Source organism: Eptesicus fuscus, chromosome 3, assembly GCF_027574615.1.
Source record: "Eptesicus fuscus isolate TK198812 chromosome 3, DD_ASM_mEF_20220401, whole genome shotgun sequence".
Lineage (NCBI taxonomy): Eukaryota > Metazoa > Chordata > Mammalia > Chiroptera > Vespertilionidae > Eptesicus > Eptesicus fuscus.
This window is the reverse complement of record NC_072475.1, coordinates 101,714,600-101,732,637: the sequence shown is the minus strand read 5'-3', so window position 1 is coordinate 101,732,637 and position 18,038 is coordinate 101,714,600. Positions and strand designations below refer to the sequence as shown.

Here is an 18,038-nt window from a genome sequence, read left to right as displayed (position 1 = left end):
ATAATTGTGATAATAGTACATATATACTTTCCAAACTGGAATGATTTTAATGAATAAATAATAACATTATTATGGTTTATCATATAATATTTATATATTAAAATATATTTATACTTATCAAATATATATGTATATATATATGACTTAATCAAATTATTATTTGGGCATTTATATAACTTCTATTTCTCCAGTATAGAAATTATATTTGTTAATTTTTTAATGTGTGTGGGAATTCTTTTCTTGGGACAATCTTATAAGTGATATTACTGTGATAAAGTATATTAACACTTCTGTGAATTTCTTATATATTAAGAAACAGTTTTTTCACATTTTCTTACCAAGTTAAACTTTCAGAAGTAGTACAAGCATATAATCTTATTTAAAATTGGTATTATATACTTATTTTGAAAAATAATTACAATTCTGAAAAACTATGAAAAAGAAAATATAAAACAGCCATTGTTTCACAGCCCAGCAATGGCTACTACTATTGATTTGGCTTAGTCATTTATTTTCTGCCCTGTTTTCTTCTAGGTTGGATAGATTGATAGGTGGGTAAGTAGGTAGGAAGGTAGATAGATAAGATGAACATATGCATGAGAAGACTATAAGAAGATATTTAAAGTGTCTTAAATTTTGATGTGCTTATGCATAATCCTGTGATTAATGTCTTTACATTTAATATAATTGTTTATTTTATTAATATAAATCCTAGAATGAAAATCAGGAAGAATAAATATTTTAAGATTATCTGTGTGATATACACACACATATAAAATGTCAAAAGGATGCTGTATTATACATCAGTATCCATGTAAATGAATATTTGTTACATTTACCCTCACAAATATTGAGTATTAAAATGATTTTTCTACTATTGCTTAATTTGATAGGAAGAAAATGATAACTTATTTTTTTATTTATATTTACTTGATCACTAGTCAAATAAAATATATATTTTCTAATGCTTATCCATATATAACTATTTTCTCCAGAATATCAGTTAAAGTTCATAATCAACTTACCTAATTTTATTGCTTTATTAATAATAATAATTTTACTCAAACTATTGCTATAAGGTACAGATAAAAATAATTCTTAATTTTTAACCAATCTTATTTATTTCTATATTTTTATAGTAAATTTTAAATGCTTCTAGTTCAAAAATTCTTTTTACATAATCAGCACATCAACATTGTAGTTACTCAGTAAATTGTGAAGTACTAATGAAATTACTGGTAAATTCCCCCTACCCTTCAAGTTCAATTTTGCTTTTTACAAGAGCAATGGGAATGGAATCAAATACTATCTCAGTACTCAACTTGAATGAATTTTTTTTTCCAGAGAATAAAAGACCATGCCTTAAATTTTCTGAGCTAACTATAAAGGATTCCTTCAGAGATTTGTTTAATCCCAAAATGGAGATGTTTTTGATAATGTATACAAGGAACAACCTAAATTGTGCTGAGCCACTCTTGGAGCAGGATAATTCACTTAATGTTAACTTCAACACAAGTAAGAAAACAGTCTGGCTTATTCATGGATACAGACCACTGGGCTCCATTCCATCCTGGCTTCAGAACTTTCTAAGGATTTTGTTGAATCAACATGATGTAAATATAGTTGTGGTGGACTGGAACCGGGGTGCCACAACTTTCATTTACAATAGAGCAGTGAAAAACACCAGAAAAGTTGCTGTGAGTTTGAGTGAGTGCATTCAGAAGCTATTGGTAAGTCTGGAATGGTATGTATTATATATGTTATACAATATACAGTGGGTTATGCAAGACTACCAAGTGTTAATAAAAGAATGCTTTTTTCATACTTTTAATGCTTAATGCTTTTTTCTCAAAATTCAGAATTACTGCTTGATATGCTAATGTATGCAGCCATCCTTTTTTGTTTATGTAAATGGATAATTTTATACCTAGATGTGACCTGTATTAATTTAAAAAATATGTTAAAGACTAAGTTATTGTGTTTTATCTTTTAAGATTTTAACTTTTTATCACTATACAGATTTCAAGATACAGTAATGATTTTATATAGACATAGGGAATAAACTATATAATCATTAGATACTTTAGTCTTTCTAATGTATGGCTAGTATGTTTATAATTTACTAGAGGCCCGGTGCACGAAATTTGTGCATGGGGGGGAGTGCGCGTCCCTCAGTCCAGCCTGCACCCTCTCCAATCTGGGACCCCTCGAGGGATGTCCGACTGCCCATTTAGGCCCGATTCCAGTAGGATCGGGCTGAAATGGGCAGTCGGACATCCCTCTCACAATCCAGGACTGCTGGCTCCCAACGTATCACCTGCCTGTCTTCCTGATTGCCCCTAACCGCTTCTGCCTGCCAGCCTTATCACACCCTAACCACTCCCCTGCCAGCCTGATTGATGCCTAACTGCTCCCTGCCAGCCTATTTGACCCTAACTACCATCCCCTGCAGGCCTGGTCACCCCTAACTGCCCTCCCCTGCAGGCCTGGTCCCCCCCAACTGCCTTTCCCTGCAGGCCTGGTCGCCCCCAACTTCCCTCCTCTGATGGCCTGGTCCCTCCCAACTGCCCTCCCCTGCTGGCCATCTTGTAGTGGCCATCTTGTGTCCACATGGGGGCAGCCATCTTGTGTGTTGGAGTGATGGTTAATTTGCATATTACTTTTTTATTAGATAGGATAGAGGCCTGGTGCAAGGGTGGGGGCCGGCTGGTTTGCCCTGAAGGGTGTCCCAGATCAGGGTTGGGGTTCCCTTGGGGTGTTGGGTGGCCTGAGCGAGGGGCCTGCAGGTGGTTTGCAGGCCAGCCATGCCCCCTGGCAACCCAAGCAGAGGACATGGTATCTGGGATTTATTTATCTTCTATAATTGAAACTTTATAGCCTTGAGCGGAGCCAAGCCTCCTGCTTGCTCAGTGGCCACAGCCATTTCTCTTAGGATTTATTTATCTTCTATAATTGAAACTTTGTAGCCTTAAGCGGAGGCCAAGGCAGGCCAGGGCAGGCGGAAAGCTTGTCTTCCTCCATTGCCAGGGTAACCCAAGCCTCCTCCTGTCTCCGTGGCTGCAGCTATCTTGGTTGGGTTAATTTGCATACTCGCTCCTGATTGGCTGGTGGGTGTGGCTTGTGGGTGTAGCGGAGGTACAGTCAATGTGCATATTGCTCTTTTATTAGATAGGATAGTTAATCAAGTGTAAATTGGTAAAAATTAGAGAAAAACAACTTGAAAAGTAGCTTATTTCTGCCAACCTTGGAGGAGGTCTTAGTTTCATTCATATTTGTCCAGCATTTAGGTCCAGGATTGGGGTGAGTGAAATAAATTCAGGACAGTTTTAGGTCATCTGTCTTTGCTAAGTCAATCCATATGGAGATCCATGTCTGTTCTAGATATAGGTGGTGGTGATGGGCTCTCGAGGGAAAGAAGGGTGATATTTGATTTGAGGGACATTCATGGCCTTTGAATTGTGTTATGCTTAACTTCCAAGTCTCTGCTCAAATTGAGCAAGCATGTCACATTCAAGTAGTTACCTGCAGTGGTTAGGAACTAGACTGGAGGGTTTCCAAGATCCAACCCATCCCATCATCTGTGTGACTTTGAGCAATTGCTTAACCTCTCTGCCTCATTTTCTTAGCTATACATTTGGAATAACAAAACTTTATATCAATATTTAACTTTTAAATAAAATTATAAAATCTTATTTTCTATCTTTCAGAAATGGATTAAACTAGAAAAAATAACAAATTTTAGAATACTGATGCAAAAGGTATAATTTGTGATTTTATGAAATGAAAATTGTAACACTTCACTTTCTATTGCAGAAGCATGGAGCATCTCTTGATAATTTTCATTTCATAGGTATGAGCTTAGGGGCTCATATTAGTGGATTTGTTGGAAAGATATTTCAAGGTCAACTAGGAAGAATAACAGGTACATTTTTTTATACAATTAATGTGTTTGCATACATTTAAGAATCAAAAGTTACCTTATTTAAACTTTAATAGCTATAATATTTAAGCCATAAAAATAATGCACAAATATTTATTTTTTCTATATTACTGTATATTCAAATGCTAGTCTTTATTTTAGTTAGATTTAAAAGTTTTATTTAGTTCTTAGCTGAGCATGTTACCCTTATAGAATTGAAAAGAATCTGATCAATTTCTGCAGCCCCATTTGAATTTTAAAAACATTATTTTAACAATACAGAGAAAAAGTTGGTCCATTAAGTATAAAGCTTTTTCATGTATTAATTAAAAATATAAACATGTACTATATTTAATTTCACAAAGTTTGATGTATTTCAATTCTTTTAAAAATTTTACTGAAACAATAGGAGAATTGGGAGTTGGTATTTAAATTTAAGGGATTCCAGATCCCAGTTATCCTCATATTTCTGTAACAAAGTACCTCATCCGGTGAGCTTGATAACCAAATAATGCTGACATGGATTTTCATGCTTCCCTTTAGGCATGCTGGTGAATTTTGTTGGAATTACAGATTTTCTTTATACTGGGAGACTTCCATTTATGGTAGGGATGAATTGGCCTAAGGCCACAGAGCATGGCTGCATAGGCTGAGCTCTGTACTTCTCTAGGATACGATGGAAAAGGTGCTCCCTTGAGTTCTTGAGTCCACAACCACACAGCACAGCCACCCATCATGGGAGAATCAGGGCCATGTGGTCTTCCTAGCTCTGAGGTGTAGCCTAATTAGTGAGAGAGCTTGAATTTGAATGCAGGGCTTCTTTTTCTCTGCTCGCCATCTTCTAGAAGCACGTACCAGTTTTCTGGGGACAGTGACAGAAGTGGCCTCACTAGGCAGGGCAATATGCTTCCACTCCGTTAGTGTGGAGTTGTTACTGGAAGGTGGTATCCAGATTCTTTCCCTGCCTGTGATGCCATCCAGCCAGTAAGGCCCCATTTCTCAGCAACAAGTGGTCTAGGGCAGTGGTCGGCAAATAAACAAGAATAATAAGAGGGCCTGAGATAATCAACATTATATTTTACTTTTTAAAATCTCTTTTTAAGATGATGTGTTTTCCATTGTGTATATGTTATCAAGGCATTGACTTTTATCTCCTCCCTCCTTTTTTTTACACTATCCAGAAGATCATGAGCCTAGACTTTTTATTTAGAATTTCAAATATATCAGAAATATATTCATATTTCATGGAACTTCTAATATATTTTTCTTATGTGTGTGGTAAACTTTTGTGAGAAGTGAATGATAAATAAATGTTTATTTAAATATAAAACAGTAATAAATGTATTTAATCTCACAACCCAAATTACATCTGATGCCTAACAATTATTTTAGACCTACAGATAGATCCAGGATGAACTAGTAATGCACAGGACTGGGATGGTACTGATTTCCTCCCCCCCGCCCTCAGAATTAGTAGTAGTTATATATTATTAAAGTTCTACCATTTTTTCTAATTACTTCTTAAATAAAATTGCTAAAAAAACTACAATATTTTGTTGAGGCATCTCTTGTGTGACTTATTAATACTGTATTGTGGATAAACTCTGAAAATTGGTAAAAAGTATCCTATATAATAAAACCCTAATATGCAAATTGACCAAATGGTGGAATGACCAGTCACTATGACAAGCACTGACCACCAGGGGGCAAACGCTCAAGGCAGGAGCTGCCCCCTGAGGTCAGTGTGCTTTTCCTGTGGGAGTGCCGCTCAGCCAGAGACTGGGCTTATGAATGGTGAGCGCAGCGATGGTGGTGGGAGCCTCTCCAACCTCCGCTGTAGGGGTGTGGTAAGGAGTGAGGACTCTCAGACTGTGAGATCCCCAGACTGAGAGAGCGATGTCTGACTGCCGGCTTAGGCCCAATCCCCCTCGGCAGGTGGACATCCTCCGAGGGGTCCTGGACTGCGAGAGGGCAAAGGCTGGGCTGAAGGTCACCCCCCCCCCCAGTGCATGAATTTCATGCACCGGGCCTCTAGTTATTAACATAGTAAAGATACTTGCTATTCATCCAATTTTATTTATCTTTAAATTAGTTTTTAGACAGATTTAAGCTAAAACTATACAGGTTTATATTTATGATGTAATAATAATACAAGCATATGATCTATGAACATTATAGTAGAATTTGAATAATAGATTGATAGTTTCTTTGTTGAATTTCAGGACTTGACCCTGCTGGACCAAAATTCTCTGGAAAACCATCAAATGGCAGATTACATTACACTGATGCAAAGTTTGTGGATGTCATCCATTCTGATACTGATGGTAACAATGCTGGATTTATTGATTAATTATTTGAAAATGAAAAAAGGGTTGTAAACACTTGGATAGGAGAACCTAAGAAGAGAAAGAGTAGGAGGTAAAGTGATGATACATCTGTAACTATGTAGTGACTGTATTTCCCACAAGCAGTATTTTTTGGAATTAGTGAAATTCTGTGGTGTCAAATGGCACTCTTTGCCTTCAGTGTTCCTCCTTCAGGTTTCAAAAACTGTCATGTCATCTAAAAAAAATTAAAAATTATAAAAAATATTTCATCTTGACTATTCTATTGACAGTTTTATTGATTTGATCACAATTTCCCCCATGCTTAATGTATTTAAGTTACCATTCTCTCCACTCATTTTCTAGTTCTATCAACTAGAACTGACCACAGAAATTCAGGCACAGGTAAGGAATACCTTTTCCTACTGGTAGGGAAATAATTTCTTTAATCTTCCTGAAAATCTCTAATAGACTATTGATAGTTTGGGCCAGAATACATTGGACAGACACTTTCAAGGAATAATTTAGATGAACCTGATACTTTGACACTCATTATAATAATACTAGTGGCCTGGTGCATGGATTCGTGCACATTGAAAGGCAATTAATTAGAAGAAATATTTTAATATCGCTATTGCCATATCTCCGTAATAGAAGTGTCAGAGATGAAAGAAAATTAGTAAAATGTATATGAAAATAATATATAAATTGATTAATAAATAAATAATAACAACATGATATAACAACATTTAAAATAGGGTTGAATGTGTCCCAGATGGAGAGATGAAATCTAATACTGCATTTGTGTGACTCAGTTCCTTACATTTTGTCTAGTATTATTGTCGATTATACTATTGTCTCTGAGTCTTAATGCAATATCCGTTCCTCAGCCTTTTTCACCATGTGGAAAAAGAATAGGACACGTCATTGCATCTGATGTGGGAATCAGGATACTGATTTGTTTCATTTTAGTGGCATTTGGATTATTGTGGCAATAGTTGATCTTTAGACATATTCTGTCAATGATGCCGCTTTCTTTAGGCTTCATAATGTCAACAAAAACAACCAAATTTACGATCGACAATGACAGATCAAAACACATCTGTATAATTGGCGCCAGCAAGAGCTTTATATGCATCGTGCATGTGCAAGTCAGCTTAGCCTTTTATATATATAGAATAAACTTGCTTGATTAGACCTGCTTTCTGATTTAGCTAAACTTTTTCCAGCCCAGTGAAGCACCACAACTTCTCTTTCAGGTAATTGTCAGAAACACAGCAGTAAATATCAACACAATATTGTAGATCACTCAGGGAGAACAAAGGGTAAAATATTTAACTGCAGCAGTGTTTGACTATATTCTTCGCAGTGAGAAAACTTGAAGTCATTTTCAAGGTCCGCCATTTCTTACTTCTTTTCAATCGGGACAAGTTTCTAAACTTTCCAAATCTCTGTTTTTTGGCTAATGAAAAGAAAATAGGATTCCACCGAGTCTCCTATCTACCTACTCCAGGACTTCTGTGAGGATCAAATGAGATCAGGCATGTGAAAATGCTTCACAAACATTTGGTTAAACTATAAAATGTTTGCGCTTGGCTATAAAGCAAGTCATATTCCTGGGCTGAAGAAATTCCAAGGAGGCTAGTCGCTAGGGAAGCCAGGCTTTGCTACATGATGTCATTACCTGGCGCCCACAGGGACCATTTCCGGGCTGGGCTGGGCTGGGCTGTGGGCCACATTTTGCACCATGGGGTTTTAGAAATGTTGGATGCAATTTGGTGGGGTGTTGCTCCAGGGTGGTGGCAGGGCCTGCGTCCCACTTGGGGGAAGCCAAGTGTTGGTTTGTTGGTGCCAGGTCCATGGTGCCGTTTATTTTTAAATAGCCAGTGCGCGTCATGGCAGCTCCTGCATTGAGCGTCTGCCCCCCTGGAGGTCAGTGTGCATCATAGCTACCAGTTGGAGGGAAGAAGGGACACTTAGCCTTTTATATATACAGATTTATTGAACATTTTCTATACATCAGGCAATGCTTTAGGTGTATGTGAATTAATTATGGAATTCTTCTAGGTCCCTATGAGATTTGTAAACATTATCATTCACATTTTACCAATGGGGAAGCTAGGGTCAAGGTCACGAGGCCAGCGAGTGGCGGAGGCAGAATTTAAAAAGAAACCTTTTGATTACAGAGTCTACACTTCGCTAGTATGTTGCTCTGATTAAGGTGTGTTGTGGTTGTGGGCATAGGGAGGATATGGTGTTAAGATAGAGACAGGAGGAAGTGACACTGGACTGCTCAGACTTCCCTGTTTCCTCAAATTTCTTTCTCTTTGGTCCAGGTAATTTATTTGCTCCCATATTCCTCTGAATTTACCTTGTGGCTATGCCTTTGTGAGGACTATAAATGCCATATATGCCATAGATAACAATTTCTCAACTTCTATGTCCATATGCCAATTAACTGAAACTATAGTGGGAGCAATTCTGCTCCTTCTTTGGAATCTAAATTCAGCTACAGTGCCCAAAGTTTCATAGTTTGAATACAGTAGCCCCAACATCTCAAGTCACCTTTATCTCTAACTCTGTATATCAGCTTAACATTCCTACACACAACAAACACACTTGTTTCCCAATTACTCTTAAGTTCTTTGTTTGAACTCTTCTTCCTGAAATCCCAATATCTATTCTGCCTATGGCCTTTTGAATCAGTTCTATATACTTTTTTATTATTTTTGTTTGCATATTTTACTTTTCCTAATAAACTCTTTTGGATTGGCATATACAGTCATCACTTGGTATCCATGGGGTATTGGTTCCAGGACCCCCTCAGATACCCAAATTCGCAGCTCTGTTGAAGTCCCGTATGTAAAATGGCACAGTATACGGTATGCATATAAGCTACACACATCATCCCACATACTTGAAATCATCTCTCCCTTACTAATACCTAACATATTGTAAATGTTATGTAAATAACTGTGATACTGTATTTTTTAGGGAATAATGACAAGAAAAAAAGTCTGGACTGTTCAATAGAGATGCAACCATAATAGGCCTAACTACATAGCACATGTCAGAAATAATGTAACTTTTTTTGGGAATATTTTTGATCTGTGGTTGATTGAATCTATGGTTGTGGAACCCATGGATATGGTGGGCCAACTACACTCAACATCTCTTGATCAAAAGCTCGTCATATCTAAGTTGCCACTAGATGCCACAGAGTTGATATCTTTGGTAATCTTTTTATGACAGTCACATATAGGAACAGAGATTTTTGACACTGCATGTTCACCTGTCAATGTGGTTTGATATCAGAAATGCAGGGTGGGGGAAAATTAGGTTTACAGTTGTGAGTACATGAAACACAGAGTTTATTCTTGTAGCATTATTTGTTAAAATTTTTTATTATTTTCCATATGAAAAACTATAAACCTACTTTTGCCCCTCCCTGTACACTAATAGTCTAAGGAAGCCAGGCACAAAATCATACATGAAGTATGAGTCAACTTATGTATTTTTTTTAAAAGGGCCAAATCTAAATTGTAGTGATTTGTGAGGCATGTTGAGATGATAAAGAATAGCAAAATGAAGGATTTTATTAATAGAAAATTTTTTTTTTTTAGAGGAAAGAGAGAAACTGTGATTGGTTAAGATACGCTAGGGGCTTCTAAGTCACTATTTTTTTATCAGTATTTTATATATATAATTTTTTTCTTTATTGATTAAGGTATTACATATGTGTCCTTATCCCATCATTGCCCTCCTCACCCCCTGCTCCCCACACACACACTCATGCCCTTAGCCCCTGGTGTCTGTGTCCATTGGTTAGGCTTATATGCATGCATACAAGTCCTTTGGTTGATCTCTCCCCTTGACCCCCACCCTCTCCTACCTTCCCTCTGAGGTATTGATGGTCTGATCAATGCTTTTCTGTCTCTGGATCTGTTTTTGTTCATCACTTTATGGTGTTCATTATAGTCCATAAATGAGTGAGATCATGTGATATTTATCTTTCTCTGACTGGCTTATTTCGCTTAGCATAATGCTTTCCAGTTCCATCCATGCTGTTGCAAATGGTAAGAATTCCTTCTTTTCACCACAGCCTAGTATTCCATTGTGTAGATGTACCACAGTTTTCTAATCCACTCATCTGCTGATGGGCACCTAGGTTGTTTCCAAATCTTAGCTATGGTAAATTGTGTTGCTATGAACATAGGGGTGCATATGTCCTTTCTGATTGGTGTTTCTAGTTTCTTGGGATATATTCCTAGGAGTGGGATTACTGGGTGAAATGGGAGTTCCATTTTTAGTTTTTTGAGGAAATGCCATACTGTTCTCCACAGTGGCTGCACAAGTCTGCATTCCCACCAGCAGTGCATGAGGGTTCCTTGTTCTCCGCATCCTCGCCAGCACTTGTAGTTTGAGGAATTAGTGACAAAAACTCATCTTCTTAAAAATTGCATTTATTTTATTTTCAATTCAAATTTTTAAAAGTCTCTTTCAATAGATTTATAGGAGAATTTATTTTATACAAGTGTTGTTGATCTGATTATATGCATTTTGTGAGTCTTGTGTGCTTTTCTTCTCAGGTTTAGGCATTAAAGAACCCTTGGGACATATAGATTTTTATCCAAATGGAGGAAAAAAGCAGCCTGGCTGTCCTAAATCAATATTTGCAGGTATACCAATAGTATTTTCACATGAATTACATGTGATTCAAAATGTTGAAAGAAAATCAGTATATTTTTTCTCCTCTTAAACTGTGGGACAAAATTTTGATCACTATTGCCCATGAATCAGGAGTTATTGGTGAAAAATGGTTAAGTTTTATCCTTCTTAGTTTGTAAAGGTCATGGATGAGAACTAGCACATTATATTTTTAGCAGTTTTAGTTCTTAATTTTAACACTAGGAAAAGTTTTAAGTCATTGAAGGAGCACAGGTAGCCAAGTATCATATAACACAAGTCTGGCCTCACATTTTAATCTTTACTGTCACCATAATATTGTATAAGCACAGATTTATAAACTCTTGAACTTTATTGTTTTGTACATAAATAGCTGAGCAACTGCTCCAGGTGTGGGCTTGGGCTAACTTCAGAGCCTTAGAGAGGAATGCTCTGAGTTGTACAGTGGTCAAGTAACACATTGCCAAATGCCACTGCAGCCACAGAAGTTTGGTCAAGGGGATAAGGATGTGAGAAGTTAGCAAAGGAAAATAGACATGATAAAGTTTTTTAAAAAGTCCTCACCTGAGAATATATTTTTCCAGAGAGAGGAAGTGAAAAAGAGAGAGAGAGAGAGAGAGAGAGAGATGAGAGAGAAACATTGATCGGTTGCCTCCCATATGTGAGCAGGGATTGAACCAGCAATCTTTTGGTTACAGGACAATGCTCCAACCAATTCAGCCAGGGTAAAGCTTTAATATTTCATAGTCATATTTGACATTGAGTAGAAATGTTAAGGGTGTGGGGTTAGAAAAGAGAGATGTATATACTAGTTATTAAGTATGATAGCACCATGTTTGAGCTTGTTAAATTATTGAAATTAAAAAAAAATGCTCTTAATGATTAGAAAAATTTCTTATAAATATGATATAAAGGGAATATTAAACTTAAGTTTTATTTTGTATGACTTATTTAGTTGCTCACAATAACACTGCATTGTAGTCAACACTTTAATATTCATAAAACAGTATTGAGTAGAACTTAATTTTTAATTTTTCTCCAATTTTCTTGAACATAGTTTAATGCATCTACAATTCTTTTGCTTGATTTTTAACACATAAGGAATGAAATTTATTAAATGTGACCACCAGAGAGCAGTCCACTTGTTCATGGCAGCTTTGGAAACAAACTGCAATTTTATTTCATTTCCTTGTCATTCATACAAAGATTACAAGACTGGTTCATGTGTGGATTGTGACAACTTTAAGAAGAAATCATGTCCTAGGCTAGGTAAGAGAGATTATTATAATTAGTATAATTCTTTGTGGGAAATGTATAGCATAATTGTATTAGTATTTTGCTGCTGCAAGTTTTCATATTTATTTGTATGCCAACATTTTATGGAAAAATTATCTGTGTAGTAACCAGAAAAAAATAGTTCACTTTTTACTAAATATTTTTAATATGTGTAGTGAGGGGAACTTGATAAACTGCCTTTCTATTCTTGATATAGTGGAAAAATTTGGTGGTTTCATGATGACCCATGTTCTTTATATTCAAAAGGACTCATTATCTATTTGTCATCCATCTATATTTCCGCTAAAGAAAGAGACTGGTGAATTCTTAGTGGCACTGAGGTGTTTTTGTTTTGTTGTTGTTTGTTTGTTTGTTTGTTTTAGTGTTAGGAGCAAGTGAAGAGGTATGAATCATAATCATTGTTAACTTTTCATTTGCTATTAGCAAGTAGACATGACTCATACATGGTTCACACCTTCTGAAGTGATAAAGCTTGGTAAGAGCATTTAAGTGTTGCCACTTCTGAGAACTAAAGCCTGCCAGTGGGAAATTTAGTGAAAAAAAGATTCCACATAAAAATAGAATGTTAGAGCTGGAAAGGATCTCCAAGGCTGTTTGTTCAGAAATTCTAAAGAGAATAGCAGACCCCAAGCGTGTCATGAGCATGTAAACATCGCATCAGTGTCATGACAAGATCTGACAAGATCTGCTGGATGTTTCCAAAGCCAAGGGGCTCAACTGAATGGGCAGCGATTACAAAGGCTGAACTGAACAGCTTCCTGCAATTTTCTTCAGCAAGAGGTTTACACTGAGGTGCAGAGAATGCTATGGAGGGGTAGGAAATAAACAAGCTTTGCCAGTTTTATTTTCTCGTAGTCAGTTCACAAGACATTTTGTAGAATTCGTTTCCTTCATACCTTATGTTGGGGGTTGCTTTTCTGGTCCCAATGCTTTTCCATATAAATAAGAAACCTCCTGTGAACATATGGATTGCTTCAGGGCACAAGTGAGAACTAGCATTAAACCTCTGAATTCCCAGTTAAGTATCCTTGCTACTCTATTCAGATATCAAATTTAGAGGTAGCAATGTGGAAACAGACAAATACATGAAGTGGGAAGCATTTTAATATGTACATATTTGTATAATACATATTCCTTATAATGTATGTATCTAAAATATATATCACTTACATAATAGATAGTGCATATCAATGCTACCTATACTATATTATATTGTACATAATGTATACATAGGCATACCATATTTATATGAATGTATATATAGAATTATTGGGGGCAGTACTCATAGAGCTAAATTTAATGTTAAAGTTTTATCTAATTGATTTATTCTGATGACTTTACTAAAAAGAGTTACAGGTACAATTCTGAACTTGTAATACAATAATGAAAATGTGCACAAATGGACTATAGACATACAGAGTACATTAAGTTCTGATAAGATTTCCAGGGAGTGGATTTATTTGTAAATCTTCAATTTAATACACTTTATTGTAATTTTAAAAATGTGAAGTTATTTGAAAAGTTTTAAGTTATAAAAATCCATGAATAATAATAGCAATAATATAATAATATAATAATAATAATAATAATATGCATTGATGCTTTAGTTTCTTTAGGAAATTGAAGTTTTTACATGCTATTTGATGGAAGTCCAATTTCTAATGTTCTCTTTCTCAAATATCAGGTTATCAAGCTGAGCTATGGAAAGATGTTTTAGAAGAAAGAATGAAAACATCTCTTAGGACGACTGTGTTTTTGGATACTACTGGCATAAATCCATTCTGTAGTAAGTAAAAAAAAATTTAATATAATTTTATTGATTTCAGAGAGGAAGGGAGAGGAAAGAGGGAGATAGAAACATCAATGATGTGAGAGAATCATCAATCAGCTGCCTCCTGCATGCCCCCCACTGGGGGTCAAGCCCACAACCTGGGCATGTGCCCTTGTCCAGAATCAAGCTGGGACCCTTCAGTCCATAGGCTGATGCTCTATCCACTGAGCCAAACCAGCTAGGTCAGTAAGTCATTTTTAACAAATAAAAAATGATTTGTGTTATATACTATTTTATTTTATTTTTTTTTTAAATATATTTTATTGATTTTTTACAGAGAGGAAGAGAGAGGGATAGAGAGTTAGAAACATCGATGAGAGAGAAACATCGATCAGCTGCCTCCTGCACTCCCCCTACTGGGGATGTGCCCGCAACCAAGGTACATGCCCCCGACCGGAATCGAACCCGGGACCCTTGAGTCCGCAGGCCGACGCTCTATCCACTGAGCCAAACCGGTTTCGGCTATACTATTTTATATATTATCCAAAATATTCTTTCTACCCACTCAATTTTCATCATGCACTTTCAAGAAACTTTAAAAGTTGTTAGAGTCAGTTCTACACATTTAAGTAAACAATTGATTTTTTAGCTAACATGAACATATGCTTTGGGTAATATTTTCCTAAAGAAACAATCAAGGTTCTTATTTTTTCCTGCAAAATTTGCGTGATTATCCTTCCCATTTTTAGAGTTATGTCAGCATATAACAGGTTACAAGTATAAGACATTTATCTACACTATTCCACACTTTTGGGAACCAAAATTAAATAATATAAATGAAAAAAAATGCAAGTAAATAATAATTTTCCCAACATATTTAGAATTAGACAAGAGGAAAATTTGAAGAACAAGAGAGAATCTTTTAGAAATGTATTACATAATGAATTTATGGGGTGATAGATAAGAAAGCAAAATTATTCTGTTTAGAGATAAAAAGCTTGAAGTGGTTTATAAATAAAATTTTCTAGTCACAATCATTGACTTTGGTTATTGAGGGATAAATATTTAAAATATATTCTCATATTTAAGAATATGTTTAGGTCAGTTGTTGTAAATGTGTTGTAGTCACAGTTGCTATTCATTATAAGATATTATAATTCTTTAAATGTTAGTGATGTCTTCTATCACCCAGAATTGGACCTCTGCATTTTTTAACTTAAATTTTTATCAAGTTAAATTTAGATTTACATACAGATATAAGAAATAATACAGAGAGACCCTGTGTATACTTTATCCAGTTTTCCTCAATGGTAAAATTTCATAACACTGTAAAATATAATATCACCGCCAAGATACTGACATTGATACAATCCATATATCTTATTTGTATTTCCCCAAAGAATATGCATGTATGTGTGTATGTGTGTGTGTGTGTGTGTTTAGCTCTGCACAATTCAATCACACATATAGGGTTATGTATTTACAACCACACTGAAGATATGAAACAGTTTTATCACAAGTATTCCTTGGGTGGCACTTTTATAACCACATACACCAACTTCCTTCCAACCTGCTGTTCCTAACCCCTATTATCCATTAATAAATTCCTAAAATTATATTTTGAAAATGTCACAAAAGGGAATAATTCAGTATGTGACCTTCTAATTGGCCATTTTCCCCCCACTCAGCATAATTCTCTGGAGGTTCATCCATGTTTTAATATGTATGAATAATTCATTTGTTTTTTTTATTGCTGACTAGTATTCCATGGCATGCATGTACTGTAGTTTGTTTAATTGTTCATCTGTTGAAGAACATTAGGCTTCAGCTATTATTAATATAGCTGCTGTAAATATTTCTGTATAAGTTTTTGTGTGAATTTAAATTTTTATTTATCCTGTACTAGAGGCCCCTTGCTCAGCCCTCACAGCCCCGGCTTCATCCGGAAGCTTCGTCCAGACAGTTATCCTGCTGTTCATTCTTAATTAGCATATTAGCTCTTTATTGTATAGGATAATAAAAAGGGAATATGCAAATTGACCCTCACACTCTCACAAGATGGCTGCCTACAACCAGGCCAGCAGGGGGGTTAGTGAGGGGCAACCAAATGACTGAACAAGCAGGCTGCGTGGGGCGACCAGGCCGGCAAGGGAGTTAGTGAGAGATGACCAAACGACTGAACATACTGCATGGGGTGACCAGGTCGGCAGGGGGGTTAGTGAGGAACAACCAAATGACTGAACAGCAGGCTGCATGGGGAAACCAGGCTGGTGGGGGGCCATTAGGGGCAATCAGGCCGGCATGCAGAAGCAGTGAGGGGTGATCAGGCCAGCAGGGGCGGCAGTTAGGGGTGACCAGGCAAGCAGGCAGGTGAGCGATTAGGAGCCAGCAGTCCAGGATTGTGAGAGGGATGTTCAACTGCTGGTTTAGGCCTGATCTCCGGAATTGGGCCTAAACCAGCAGTAGGACATCCCCCGAGGGGTCTCGGATTGGAGAGGGTGCAGGCTTGGCTGGGGGGACCCCCCCCCCATGCACAAATTTTATGCACCGGGCCTCTAGTCTATTATAAAAGTCCAGGAATGCAATTTCTGGCTGGGGTCAGAAGCTAATTGCAGATTTAACTTTATAAGAAATTGACAGTGTTTCTCGGAGTGGCAGTACCATTTTACATTCCTCTCAGCAAGTGATTCAATTCCTCTGAGTTCTTACTAGTGTTTGGTGTTACCAGTATTTTAAAAATTGTATTCATTCTGATAAGCAAATGGTGGTACCTTTAGTGCAGTTTTCAATTTTTGTTGCCCTGACAATTGAATATCTTTCCTACATATTCTTTTTAAGTGTTTGTGTTTCTTCCCCATTTTCCAATTGGATTTTTTAAACTGTTGAGTTTTCAGGGCTCTTAATATATTTTTGATAATATCCTTTGTTGAATAATCGGTTTGCAAATATTTTCTCCCTGTCTGTAACTTGACTGTCTTTTTATCTTTTCCACAAAGGCTTTTGCAAAGTCAAAAGTATTTACTGTTGATGAGGTCTTATTTATCATTTTTTTTCCATTAATGGAACATGCTTTTGATGTCAAACTCAGCCCTAGGTCCTGAAGATTTTCTTCTAAAGTTTTATGTGTTATATCTAAGTCTGTAATCCATTTTAGTTTAAATTTCGTATAATATTTGAGATTCAGGTTGAAGTTCACTTTTTTTTTTTTTGTCGTCTATGAATGCGCCTTTTTATCAGGCACCATTTGTCGAAAAGGCTATCCTTACTTTATTGAAATGCTTTTGCACATTTGCTAGTATAAAGAATAAATTAAGCATATTTGCTTAGGTTTATGTCTATTGGGTCAATATTATATTCTCTATTCTGTTGCATTGATTTACATGTCTAGACCTCACTGTATTAATTACTAGAGCTATGTAGTAAGCCTTATTATCAGGTAGAATTATTATTTCTTCTTTATTTGTTTTGTCCTGATTATTTAAAAAATTCTAAGGTATGTGCCTTTCAATATACATTTTGTGTACAAAAATGTGACTGGAATTTTGGTAGGGATTACATTAAACCTATAGATCAATTTGGAGAAAATTGACATCTTCATTATGAATCTTTGATTCATGAACATGTGATATCTCTCCATTTGCTATTAATCTTTGATTTATTTCATTAGCATTTTGTAATTTTTAGCATACAGATTCTGTGTATCTTTTGTTACATATATTCCTAAATATTTCATTTTTTGAGTGATGGTAAATGATATTTAAAATCTTGATATCTTCATGTTCATCATTAAAATAAAGAAACGGGAATGAATCTTTTTAAAAAACCTTTATTATTGATAGTATTAAATATATCCCCTTTATACCACCTTTGACCTCCTCTAGTCTGCTCCTGTCCCCTCCCCCCATCCTAGGCCTTCACCACCCAATTGTCTGTGTACATGGGTTATACATATATGCATACAAGTTCTTTAGTTGATCTCTTCCTACCCACCCATCCTTACCTCTGAGATCCAACAGTCTGTCCCATTCTTCTATGTCTCTGG

General features: G+C 36.0%; 1 protein-coding gene across 1 annotated transcript in view; it reads left to right on the top strand.

The window, feature by feature from the left end:
* The first annotated feature begins 1,403 nt into the window (after window positions 1-1,403).
* The window catches only part of LIPI (lipase I), a 40,939-nt gene continuing 24,304 nt past the window's right edge, over window positions 1,404-18,038 (top strand). Inside the window, exons 1-6 of the mRNA XM_054712338.1 lie at window positions 1,404-1,730; window positions 3,814-3,922; window positions 6,142-6,243; window positions 10,833-10,922; window positions 12,031-12,198; window positions 13,910-14,011. Of these exons, the coding sequence (XP_054568313.1) occupies window positions 1,419-1,730; window positions 3,814-3,922; window positions 6,142-6,243; window positions 10,833-10,922; window positions 12,031-12,198; window positions 13,910-14,011 (883 nt within the window). The 5' untranslated portion in view covers window positions 1,404-1,418. The remainder of the gene's footprint in view (window positions 1,731-3,813; window positions 3,923-6,141; window positions 6,244-10,832; window positions 10,923-12,030; window positions 12,199-13,909; window positions 14,012-18,038) is intronic.